Source organism: Panthera onca, chromosome C2 (assembly GCF_046562875.1).
Source record: "Panthera onca isolate mPanOnc1 chromosome C2, mPanOnc1 haplotype 2, whole genome shotgun sequence".
Classification (NCBI taxonomy): Eukaryota; Metazoa; Chordata; class Mammalia; order Carnivora; family Felidae; genus Panthera; species Panthera onca.
In genome coordinates, this window is record NC_138347.1 from 95,638,129 (window position 1) to 95,651,877 (window position 13,749).

Here is a 13,749-nt window from a genome sequence, read left to right on the forward strand (position 1 = left end):
ACTCCAGGATTTATTACCAATTAGGACTATAAATCTCTGCTTACTTTGGCTCCTGGAAAGTTGATTTCACTGGGGGATGGGGGAAGGGGTGAGGAGAAAGTCATTTGAGACAGGGAGGGAGAAATCCAAGCTTAAAAAGACACACTTCAAATTCAAAAGGGAGAAGGATTTCTCAAGTACCAAAGAGGAAAGCACACTTGACCTTAAGGTTCTATGCAAACAGCTCTACAGATGCCTGCAGCGTTAGCAAAGTCAAAGGTGCTAATGCCACTCGGAAGAGGGTGTCTGGGGTCTGGAAGGGGGTTGCATAACAGAGTGCCATCCAGTGGCCAAGCCATAATGTGTCCAGAGTCGGCAATGGAGTATGTGCCTCAGGTTTATACTCCTGAGCTAAGGGATTCCCAGCCTTGGCTGACCATTGGACTCACCTGTGAAGTCTTAAAACATACCTATGCTTCGATCATATTACAGGCCAATTAAATCAGAATCTCCAGGGGTGGTGTTTGGGTATAAGGGCGGTTCAAAAACTCCCCAGGTGACCCTCCAGGTGAAGCCAGGGTTGAAAGCCACCGCTTATCTCATTCCATCCTCATGGCAACCCCAAGTTATCAGTATCTATCTTATGGTTTTCTAAAAGGGAAAACTGAGGCACAAAAAGGCTAAGTAACTGGTCCAGGGTTACACAGCTAATAGTGATGGGAGGCAGGATTTGAACCCATGGCTCACAGTCTTAATCATCATGCCCTATGACCTCCCAGGGATATGGTTCTCACCCATTCCAGGCCCTGAGCCTTTATGAGCTTTTCAAGGTGGAAAACGGGGCTTCTCAAACTATTTTGTTATTTCAAAAAAATTATAATAGAAATGAAACATTAGCCCTTATTAATGCTACCTATCAATTAGGAAGACACGTTTCTTTCCTTGGCTTGGAATGACATCAAAGTAAGGAGGTTGCACTGGAAAATTCATGCTCATCAGGAGTCCTCATTCTTTCATGCAACAAATATTAAGCGCCAGTTTTCTGCAGAGTCTATAAAACAGAACCACCCTGTGCAGGTAACCACACAATAGATGTTCTCAGGGCCGTAACAGTGGCATGCTCCAGACACTCTGAGAGCCCACAGAAGAAAGTAAACAGCTCTGAGTGGCAGTAATATAATAATACTCCTTTGGTGAGTGAAAAATGTCAAGGTAAACCATAGGGCAATATATGCACATTGCTCAACGGTAAGATAAAAGAGGGAGTCCCCTGGTGGAGGCGTGGGATAATAAAATACTGTAAGAAGGCTGGGGACGCACTGTGGGTGATCCATAAATATTTAAGCCAGGGTGGAAAATTCAAAGTCCTGGTTGGCACCTCCATGAGTGTAGTGGGCTGGATGTCAACAGGGACGTGGGGACAGAGGCGACTAAAGAGCCCACATTCTGTCCGAAGCGGCAGCTGTTCTCACCTCCAGCTAAAACTGTCATATAGAAATGTGGGGACAGGGTTGTCAGACCTTCGGAGTTTTTTAGGGAAAGCTGTGAATAAGGGTTGCTTAATGCAAGATATCCCACTTTGAGTCTTTTCCAGACACTATGCAGACCAAAGAAAACACATCCACCCCTAGCCCTGCTTTCACCATTTGAGTGATCTCCCCGCTAGTCCCATGGATCCCCAAGCAACTGCTTATTCACCTGTGCCTTTCCCTCCCGGCAGGTATGCTCATTTATTTTGGGTATGGCATCTGGAACAGCACCCTGGAAATCAGTGCTCGAGAAGAAGCCTTGCACCAAAGCACGTACCAGCGCTACGACGTGGATGACCCTTTCTCGGTGGAGGAGGGTTTCTCCTACGCCACCGAAGGCGAAAGCCAGGAGAACTGGGGCGGGCCCGCCGAGGACAAAGGCTTCTATTACCAACAGATGTCAGATGCTAAGGCAAACACCCGGACAAGTAGCAAAGCAAAGAGCAAAAGCAAACACAAACAGAACTCAGAGGCCCTGATTGCAAATGATGAGTTAGATTACTCTCCAGAGTAGGAGTAAACACACAAGAAACGTGTAGACACGATGGTGATTTCTTTTCAGTAACTTAACCTGTGGGCTAGAGGGTGAAAACATTTTTTGGCTCTCATTTCAAAACTCCAGCCTTCCCCCAGAGTCAGTCCCCAGTCATAGCCCTTCATTTGCTACTTTTGCTCTTCAGGATAGTTCTGTTGAAGGGTCTAACCTGGGTTTCGTCACCGATTCCCTTGTAAAAAAAATTAAAAAAAATAAAAAAAAAATAAACAGGAGGCTACAAGAAATTCTATCTTAGGTGCAACCATCAGAGCTGATGGCAGCAAATGTTTCCCAGGCCTTTGCTTTGCTGGTTGAATCCTTCTGCTTCTTACTGAGACCCCAGAAGCAAGGGGCTAACTTCTTGGGCCACACCGAGGCTGCAGCTCCTCCTGGAGATGTGCCAAAGCAGGCGGGTGTGGGCACAGGGCGGCTTTTCAGGCACCGGGATCACAAGGGCAAAGATCCTCTCAGCGCTGGTGGGCTGAGGACTGCTCCCCAGGGGGTGGGCAGGTGGGTGCTAGCACTTCTTCAGCCAGCAACACTTTGTCCTCAGATCTCACAAAAACGAATTCATGGGAGAAGACGCGTGCTTCTTTTTATTCCCCAAGGTTCTCAGTCTCCACACTATAACTTCAGGAACCAGCAAAGGTTAGGGACTCTGAGACCATTTCCCCAGAGGTTTCAGATTTACCATAAAGCAGTCGCACAGACCCCACAACATGGTGAGAAGCACCATCAAAGGCCTACTTACGTGCCCGGGAAAAAATTAAACAAGCATCTCTTGCAGCGAAGGCCAGAAGGGCATTGGCAGAAATTAACTCTCTGTCATACCTTTTCTTTTACCAGCCCCTAAGCTCCTGCTGATATAATGAAAGAGGGCAAAGTTGGAGCATGATTTCATGGCACTAATATGCCTTGAAGAAGTAGGCCGTTTGTTTTATAATCGGATAAAAATCTTTACAAGAAGTGACCCAGCCAGTGAGATCACATTGCAAATTCTATTTCAGATTTCCAAAATTATAAATTGTGCAGTTTGTTGAGATTTGCAACCACTTGATTGGTGGGGGCTCCTCTGAAAACAAAGATGTGAAAGCACAGCTACTTAGGTAATCACATTCCAAGAGATCACATTTCACCTCTGAACCTTATTCTTCTGGAGTAGCTCCCTTTTAGACATGTATTTTGTCTGTTATTTCCCAGAGCAGGATTCACTGAAGCCCAGAGAAACACCGACCCAGTAAGGTCTAAATTGGGCCATGAGAGGGGCTCCTAAAAGAATTTTCTCAGAAATAACCTAGATGAGAGAACGTGCCGCAGGAAGAAAGCACATGGCCTCTAATCTCTCCTCTTGGGTTCCAGGGATTCCCACGGCTGCACTGAGATGTGCATGCGAAAACATGAAGGCACAGTTTCAGTCGAGCTAAAATCTTTGTGGGAGTTTCCTGAAAGGGGGACAAAATAGCAAATTTCGTGCTCTCTCTCTCCCGGATCTAGCATTATGCCAAAAGTTTTCCAGAATACATCGACTAATGTGAAGTGTATTCTTTCTTAACTGTTGAGGTTCCTGCCATCTTGGCATGCTTTAGGATTCTGAAGAAGAGGCAAATTCCATTTTTTCACTCAGTGAACACTGATTGAGAAAGTACCAAGGGCTAAGAGATGAGAAGGGAAAGAAGTGTAACATTGTGCCCTTGGGGTTCCCAGTTCAGGGAAGGCACAGCTCTGACGCCTGCCAAACGCAGACAAAACCACCAAGCCTGAGTCCTCGTGGATGGCGCACTGGGCTTAAAATTAAAGGTCAACTGAAACTAGTTTTTTAACACGCTTTTAAGTCAATTGCATATCACACCCATAGCCAATGTACACCAATAAATTCAAACAACTCCTATTTTCTAGATCTTCTTTTTCTGTATTAATTGTTCAGATTTCTGGTTCCCTGAGGTCATTCTGTCATTTTAACGTGATGCATGGCAATGCCGTGTCTTCTCTCCCCTACACTTGACCATAAAGATACAGTAGCTGGTCTGTGAAATATAGTCGTGGGAATGAACCGTAAGCTAATTATCAGGAATGTTTTGTGAAATCAAAGTTCTGAAATAGTTTTGAGATTCAACAAATCTGCCTAAATCAAATAATAACGTGCTAAGCCTGAGATATCCAGATAGATGGGATGGGGCTGTATTCATTAAAAATTTCCCAAAAGAAATATGAATGCAAAATAACAAAATCTTAACATGGGTGAAAGAGCTTCCTTTTACTATGAGGGTTGAGTGTTAAAGTTACAATAGTCTGGTGGCAGATGTACGAAATTTCTGTAGCATGAGGAGAGAGAACGCACGCTTCAGTAAACACCGCTGGCATATAGATTTTGTGAAGGTCCTATGAGCTGCTCTTTTTTCTGGAGCCATTTCTCCCAAATGGTACCTCCTTCTTTTCTTAATCCTGGCCTCTTCATTTCTCTAAAGTTAGTCATCTCCCTAGCAATCTTGGTTTTAAAAAAAAATAAATCAAAAACTTAGTATGATAGAAAAAGATTTCTTAAGGTAAGTTGACATGTTTTGTTCATGTTTCCCAGCCTCTGTGCAATGGTCCCAGATTTCAGAATGCAGTTTCAAATACCGTCAATGACTAGAATGATTCTATTAATGTTTCCTAACAATTTCTGCAAGACCACTTTCTGGGATCATGTTAAAAGTGAGATCACCTTATAATTACTGAAGAAACTTAGCCCTCTTGAATGGAGTTCAAGGAAGACCTACATTTTATTGAATTCTTCTCTGCTGCAAAGGCTCTTCCAGGGAAGTTTCATTGTGCAAATTAGTAGTTTGGAACCAACTACTTGATTTTTTTTTGTAATTGTATTCTATTTATCGGTACTCTGCTTCATTTCAAAAGGATTTTGAGGTGGCCATTAAAATACGTATAATACCAAAAAAAAAGTGAGGAGTTTGGATAAATTAAAAATAGAGATAGAAAGGATAAGACAAATCTAGAAGTGTGTTTAGTGCACAAACGCAAAATCTTTATGTGCATTGCTAGATTTGCCAGTGAGGGGCAACTTGAAAAATAATGGAATTGTTAGTAATGACAAGAAGAAATACTTCTGCATGATAACAACAAATCTTTCCCCATGAGGGTAGAGAATAGCATAGACTATTGAAACCCACATATAAGCTTCAGACTTAGATTTTGTCAGAAACACGTGCCTGGCATATAGTGAATGCTCAATAAATATCTGATGATGAGATGGATGGATGAATAGATGGATGAAAGGAAAATGAAATGTCATGTATTCAACAATTTTTTGTGGAGTCCTTATTCTGTGCTATGGCATAAGAAATGAGGGAAATCAGGATATATAAGATATATAAATAAAAACTATAGTGAAGGTTACAGGTGAGATGAGGGAATTACAATGTGAAATTGGAGTTCAAGTATGGAAAAGACCTCCTTCCATTGGAGAAAAAAAAAATGATAGGGAATGCAGCCCTTGTGTTGAGCCTTGTGGAATGGGCGGAATTCTGCCAGGTAGAAATGGGGGAGAGGCTTGCCAAGTGGAGAAACAGCACGCATAAGGTGGAGACTGGCTGGTAATCTGTACTGTGACTAATAATCTGTACTGTGCCTCCTTCAAGGGAAGGCAAGAAGCTAGTTTGACAGGAGCTTATGCTGTCTGCACGATTTACATATGGAACAGTAAGCAGTAATGCTGAGAAGGTGGTCAGGGCTTACTCACTGATAGACTGGAACAGCGAACTAAACTGGCTGGCTCTCTCTGGGTGGGGAGGCACTGGGGAAATGAGGAAGGTATGAGTCAGGTTGGACTTTAAGAAGCTGGGCCAGTGGCCTCATCCGCCTGTGGAAGGAGCTAACAGATCACATACACATTTCAAATTGACTTAATACATTAAAGGGGAAAATATATCCAAATTAAAGCAGTGTATGGTTGATTCTTCTTTTGAATCCTGATTTCATCGTTAACCTAGGAAAAGTACAGTCATTTAACGTGTAGACAGACAATACGAAGTTATTCACAGCCACTTTATAATTTTCTTTTTTTTTTTTTAATTTTTTAACATTTATTTATTTTTGAGACAGAGAGAGACAGAGCATGAACGGGAGAGGGTCAGAGAGAGGGAGACACAGAATCCGAAATAGGCTCCAGGCTCCGAGCTGTCAGCACAGAGCCCAACGTGGGGCTTGAACTCATGGACCGTGAGATCATGACCTGAGCCGAAGTCAGCCGCTCAACCGACTAAGCCACCCAGGCGCCCCGACCACTTTATAATTTTCAACAATAAGTTTAAACGACCAAACCTAACAACTTTTTATATCTAACTAATGTAAACAGTAAAACCTCAGCTCCAGATTTTACTCAGCTTGACTGCAAGGCCACGTTGAACTGGAGAAAGGAATTGGATGATAGAATTAGGCTAAGGGACACCTGGGTGGCTCAGTCAGTTAAGCCTCCGACTCTTGGTTTCAGCTCAGGTCATGATCTCACTGTAGGTTTGAGACCTGCATCCGGCTCTGTGCTGGGGTGGGGGGGGGGGGGCGGAAGTTGTTGAATTTAACGATCCATTTGTCTAGATATAAAGCCAGCGATTATTGGGAAACAAAACATGAACTCCTTCAAAGAAATGTCTTTCCCCTATTCTCCTGAAAAGAATTGATCAACTTGACCTCCTTCACATCACACTTATTGGAAGTCTACAAGGGGCTACCTTCTCTCTGTATTATAAACAGAGGCTACAGGAGTTTGAGACTCAGCCTAAAAGACCAAAGGAAGTGGCTTTCCCCTCACCCCAGCTTTCACCAGGGGCTGAGATGTCAGTGGAAGCCCATGGCGGGTCAGCCACAGGTTGACCTAATTTTGTATCTCAGAGTGGAAAAGTCAGAAGTCAGGAACCACGTCTGAAGGCAGGGAAGGGACCAGCTCACTGAATCCAGGTGGAGTTAATGGCCCCTCTTGGATGTAAGCTTCCAGGTTAGTGACCAATCCAGAGATGGCCTTAATTTCTTATGCTGGTGGGAGAGGGGGCACGAATGAGACACACACTCCAAAGTTTGCCACTAGGGCTTCATGGCAGTACTCCATTTTTACGCCATTTGAAACAAGACTAGTCAAGGAAGGTGTTTCCAACCAAAATGTCCACAGAGCCTCCATTACTTCCATATGCTTCACCTCCCTGACACTGAGGACCCGTTTATCTGCAAGGGCCCTTTGAAATCCCTAAGAGAGAGAGTTACCAGCTGGTAACCACTGAGGCCTGGCGGTGAAAAGAGCCAATATTTGTAATTAAACAGCAGGCAAACGCAGAAACGGCATCCCAAACCACAGGCTCCATGGCGAGCAGGAACCCGGATGTTGTTTCATCAAAGAGCTGACTTTGTATTTCTCAGTTAGAATGGTGATGGGTGGCAAAAAGCCCCTTTCATGTACACAACCGTTAGCCCTGTGTCTATTTTTTTTTTTTTTTATCTAAGACTTTAGAGGAGAAGCTATTGTAATTTCCTTTCCTCCTCAGGAGCTACTGCTTTCTAAAATGCTTTCCTTTTCTGGCTTGGCTTGAATGACACATGCATCATTCTGAAATACCTAGGCCATTGTCTTTTCTCAAAATTATTGCTCTAAAATAATGTTCTTTTTTTTCTTTTAGGGCTTAAAGCCCAACAGGGATTGGTGAGAGTTTTGAAGCCCATCAAAAGTGAATATATATTCTGCAGTGTCAACTAAAAGAGTGCTAGAGGGGCACCTGGATGGTTCAGTCTGTTGAGCATCCAACTCTTGATTTGGGCTCAGGTCGTGATCTCACAGGTTCATGGGATCAAGCTCCGGGTCAGGTTCTGCACTGTGAGTGCAGAGATTCTCTCTCTCATCCCAGTGCTTGGGATTCTCTCCCTCTCTCTCTGCCCCTCCCCTGCTCATGCTTGCACACTCTCATTCTCTCTCTTTCTCTCACTCTCTCAAAAATAAATAAACATTTAAAAATAAATAATAAAATAAAATAGTGCTCGAAATCGTTAAACAGTGTTCTACGTGCATGGCATTACCAAATTCATACAGGACTTCCGCAAAGTCAGCTTTGGGCTTGAAGTCTTCCGAAAACAGGTAGCTTTTATTTTTTACCCCAGGAGACCATTCAGTACATTTTGGTACAATAAGAAGAGAAAATGGCTCCGTATTAGAATTCGGAAACAAGAGCAGCCTGGATTTTTTTCATTAGGGACTCACCCTGTGCTTTTTTTTTTTTCTATTACACTTTCCTAACATTGACATTAGTGACATTGGCTAAAGAGAGTTGTGGGTCACGTAAATTTCCCAGGCAGTGCGGACTTTGAAGGATTGTGCTCATTCCAATATCCAGAGGAGGAGAGAGCTCCTTGCACATCTCCGACTGATTGGTGTTGGCAATTGCCAGTTCACTGGTCTCACTCATGCTCCCGAAGGCGAGAATCTACGGCAGAAATCATACGTTCCCACTTTCCAAAGCAAAGACATGCCATGTTAGTGCTATGATGGCGCATAAATACCTCAACTGTCTGGGCTGATAGAGGGGCTGCGGGTTTTTAAGAGAGCAGCTATTTCTTCTTTCTTCTTCCCATGTAGTTATACCATCTAAGGACAGAACTCACTCGATATTCTAGCTTTTCTCACTGTGGAAAAGAAACATTACTGTTCAATTCATGTCCAAAGTTATAAATACAGCTTGTAAATCTTACTAACTTGTTTCATTTTTGTTTGGTCCTTGAGAAGTACAACTTGCTTTTTGCCGATGGTAATTTCTAGTGTCTTTCTCTGCTATTTTTCTTTTTTGGTGGGGGGAGTATGAAATTGCTGTATTTGCTGAAGTTTGTTCGTTTTGTGGTTTTTAATTCCCATTGGTGCACTGTACAATGGGGTGTTGTAGTGTATCATGAAGAAAGAAATAATTTGCAGATATGTTATGGGGTGTGTTTTATTTTCAAATGACTGTGGTGTTGATAATATATTGGTTTATCAAGATACTAAGGGAAAATTCTAAATTTACCAAAATGTGTATATTTTAATAAATGCATAAAGCTTTATTGTGTGCCTTTAAATTTAAAAATGGGTGATAAAGTCAGAAACAAAAATGTCTTACTATAAAATATACATAGTAATGTAAAGCTTTTACACAGAAGACTACCAAAAGAAAAAAAAAGAAAAGAAAAAGGAACTTCCCCCTATTTTGTTCACCTTAATCAGTACCTGAAGTCTGATACTTTCTTTCCATTCTAAAATGGAGACGAATAAGTGAATCTTGCCTTAAATGTTTCAGTTGTCCTTTGTAGAAAAGCCAGATAAATGAGCTCATTTTTTTTTTTTTGGAACTAATTGCATTACTGTGGAAAAGTTCATTTTCAGAATAAAAATATTTTAAAAATTACAGCTAATCGACTATGAAAATTGAAATTTGAAGAAAGTCAGTGTCATCCTACCTTTCAAATTCACTTTATTTCCATGAAGAGAACTACAAGTTCTTCTTCAGTGGACTCTCAGGAGGACAGGAAGTGACCCAATCTCCCTCTGGTCATTTTCTTCTAACTTGGTACCAGGCTCCATCTGGGACCCCCCACTACACTGCTTCCAGAAATACCCCATCCCCAATACCACAAGACATACACACCTGCCCTCCATCCTCAGCACCAAGGAGCATTCCGACTCGTTGCCCCCATTCATTTTAGGGACAAACTGGAGGACCATTACCTGCCTACAGACAGCATTTCTGGTGGTTTAATTTATTTTTACTGCTTGACAGTACAGTGGTGACATCTGGAGCAAAGGTAAAGTGGTGTGGTAGGGTCACATAATGCCACACCGCATGAGATGCAAAGAACCTGCCATGTCTCTATTTTCTGCAATGCGTTGATCTCCCTTGCCAGGGTCTACCTGCCTGGGTAGCAGGGAGAGAAAAACAAATTTTAAATGTATTCATTTGCAGAATCACGGCTGTCTTCTAGTTTAGTCTCTTTTTCGATGATTGAGTCTCTTTGGGATGCAGGCTCAGTCTTTTGGATTTCCTCCCCTCCCCCTTGCTTCTCTCCAAAATGACATCTGGGAACAGAACCTATAGGATCTCACAGAAGTTGGGGGGGGGGGGGGGTCGGGGGAGGCTAGGCGAGCAGATGAGAACTAAGGTGTTCTGGACCCTCTGCTGCTGCAGAATGGCTACCTGGACTGTTCCCTGCACAGGTGACCATGGAAAAAGAACTGGCCCGTCTAGCCATATGGATTTCATGATGACATTCACTTCCAAAGTCCACACTGAATCCCAGTTGTGAAGTTCCTGAACACAGATGCTCCTTGGTATGATTCCAGGCCTCTGCTGGTCCACCAAGCCCTCAGCACTTCCACTTTAGAACCCACTGCATCCCCTCTGAGACCTGGGGCAGGACCACCACCACGGGCCAAAGTATCCAGTCACTTCTGTCACTAATGACACACTATTATTTCTGGGCTCTGCTCATTGATGCTTATAGCCCATGATTGCAGCTTCTAGCCTGTGGTGTGCTGCAGCCTGATCCTGAGAACAATTGTTAACTTTTCATAACTTTTGTGAGTCAGTTGCTAAAGACAACTATTATTAAAACTCGGGGCGCCTAGGGGGCTCAGTCGGTTGAGCGTCCGACTTTGGCTCAGGTCATGATCTCCCGTTCGTGGGTTCGAGACCTGCATCTGGCTCTGTGCTGACAGCTCAGAGCCTGCAGCCTGCTTCGGATTCTGTGTCTCCCTCTCTTTCTGCCCCTCCCCTGGTTGTGCTCTGTCTGTCTCTTTCTCTCTCAAAAATAAATAAATATTAATCAAAAAAAATTTTTAAAAACTTAATTTCTATAACCTTACAATCAATTGTATTGAAAACAAAGGTAATAAATACTCAAAACTAATTACTACATTTAACTGTTATCTACTACATTTAACTCTTCTTGAGGTTATTTACAACCGTTATATCTGTCTGGGGAACACTCTACAATCATGTGCTATCAACATCTTTTCCCAACTTCGTGCTCAGTGAGTTCACACTGGTAGCTTGAAATCAGCCATGGTGGGAGTATTCACACCGTGCAAATTGACACATGCTACAAAATCAGGGTCTGTTTGTTTGTTTCCAGAGAGCTATCTGTTAGACATTGATAAGCACACCACCGCTCATATCCCTGCCAGGTAAGTATACCACTAATCCGTCCAGTGTTTTCAGACGTTATCACTCCTAACACAACCCTGCCCACAGAGAGGGGAAAAGCCTGGACAAGTATTTTTCCCTTTCCATTCTACCTCCGTTTCTCTTCTTCTCCCCACCATCCAGCAGGACCAGCAGGGGTTGGCTCTCCACTCTTCTCTCAGTCTGAAAAAGGATTTTCCCTACATATTACCTCCCTCCTGAGGTCTATACGCCTTGGAACTCTGTCTTACTGGTGAAAGAGTTGCCCGTTTGTTTATCTGTAAATAGTAGCCAAGGAGACTCACAGGACAACCTGGAACTGGGGATCACCAGGATCAAAAGAATTGGATACATATTCCAAAATACAGCCTCATTACATGGGTCTTAATGTTGAAAGGTTATTTAATACCAAGCGTTAGTGAAGATGTGAAGAAGTTGGAACCCTTCAACTTGCCCTGGTGGGAAAGTGAAATGATGCAGCCACTGTGGAAAACAGTGTGGCTATTCCTCAAAAAAAAAAAAAAAAAAATAGATTACCATATGATCCAAAAACTCCACTTCTGGATATATATCCAAAAGCATTGAAAGCAGGGTCTCAAAGGTACTTATTCACAGCAGCATTACTCACAGTGGCTAAAACAGGAAAGCAACCCAAGTGTCCATCGATGACTGAATGGATATGTATATATACATATATGTGTATATATGTGTATGTATATATAAACAATGGAATATTATTCAACCTTAAAAAGGAAGGAAATCGTGGGCACCTGGATGGCTCAGTTGGTTAAGCAACTAAATCTTGATTTTGGCTCAGGTCATGATCTCATGGTCCTTGAGATGGAGCCCTGTGTCAGGCTCCATGCTGGGTGTGGAGCCTGCTTAAGATTCTCTCTCTCCCTCTCGCTCTGCCCCCCTCCTGTTCACTTGCTCCCTCTCTCTCAAGAAAAAGAAAGGAAAAAGAAAGAAAGAAAAAGAAAGGAAGGAAATCCTGACATTCGCTACATCATGGATGAACTTTGAGGACATTATGCTGAGGAAGCCAATGACAAAAAGATAAATACCATCTGACTCTACTTATATGGGGTACCTAGAGTAATCCAAATCATAGAAGCAGTAAGAAGGGCTGAGGGGAGGGGAGAACGCAGACTTATTGTTTAATGGGTGCAGAGTTTCAGTTTTGCAAGATGAAAGAGTTCACGAGAGGATGCAGTGATGGCTGTGCAACAATATGAATGTGGTTAATAGCACTAAACTGTATGCTTACAAATGGTTAAGATGATACGTGTCAGGTTATGTACATTTTCCACAATTTTTAAAAGTGAAAAAGATTCAAAGGTTGTTCAGAGTATCAAAGCCGCTGTATAGGCATTTTCTCCTTAGGCCATAACTGAAAACCTTTGTTTTATTCAAATGCCAGTTAGTTAACACACAGTGTAGTCTTGGTTTCAGGAGTGGAACTCAGTGATTCATCTCTTACATTACACCCAGTGCCCATTCCTAAAAGCACCCTCCTTAATATCCATGACCCATTTAACCCACCCCCCACCCACCTCCCCTCCAGCAGCCCTCAGTTTGTTCTCTGTATTTAAGAGTCTCTTATGGTTTGCCTCCCTCTCTGTTTTTATCTCATTTTTCCTTCCCTTCTCCTATATCAAAACCATTTTAAAACTTAAATGCCCCATTCGAAATTTAAGGGACCCCCATATCCCAAACACTAAACATTTTATTTCCAACTATTAACAGTTCAGTGCCTGGCAGTGAGAGTCCTTTCTGTGTCAAGGTCCCCTCCTCTCTTTTGCCCACGTGCACCTCTTCCCCCACCTGAGGATAGGTTTTTTTTTTTCCATTCTCACACTGGCCTGAATCAAATCAAGAAAAACTCTAAGCTATGAGGCTCAGAGAGAAAACCACACACACATCCCATTTCTATGACCTAGAAAATTTGAATTCTCCAAGCTTTTATTACATATATGTGTAATCCTGATGCTTACCCATCAGAGCCATTTAGAGTGTTTTCGGGAAGGGATGAGCCAGCCCTCTATAAGTCAATTAACTGGCTGAGATAAGTGCAGTGGCAGGCTTTCCTTCAGAGGAGGGAAATACAAATGATTTGTGACTCTAATTAACTTCAAACACAGCAACAGGAATACAATTTGGCACAGAATCCGAAGAGGAAATAGTCCATCTAAATTCAATTCTGGTGGCTGGAAGACTGTAATTGAATTTCCTTCCTAACAGAGACACTCCTCACAGGGCAGGGTGGGGAGGAGAAAGGGGGTTTCCTAGCAATGGGGTTTCCCTGTTCTATGAAGCTCCGTGTCCAAAGCAACCCCTTTAATGTACTGGAAACTATTCAAGGTGTGGATACAATGTCCTCCACTTTCTCACCCAGCCTTGTCAGTCTTGTAAAAGAAGGTGGAGGAGACTGGGCTGATCAACCCACTGGAAAGGGCATGGGAAGGAGGTAGGCTGTGAGCCTTGAAGACCAGCAGAGAGAGGACACCTCTGCCCTATCTGCTCC

At 42.9% G+C, this 13,749-nt stretch overlaps 1 protein-coding gene across 1 annotated transcript in view; it reads left to right on the forward strand.

The window, feature by feature from the left end:
- Positions 1-9,407, forward strand: part of SLC7A14 (solute carrier family 7 member 14) — a 117,851-nt gene extending 108,444 nt beyond the window's left edge. The window contains exon 8 of the mRNA XM_060639205.3: positions 1,700-9,407. Coding sequence (XP_060495188.1) covers positions 1,700-2,022 — 323 coding nt within the window. The 3' untranslated portion in view covers positions 2,023-9,407. The remainder of the gene's footprint in view (positions 1-1,699) is intronic.
- Positions 9,408-13,749: the final 4,342 nt, after the last annotated feature.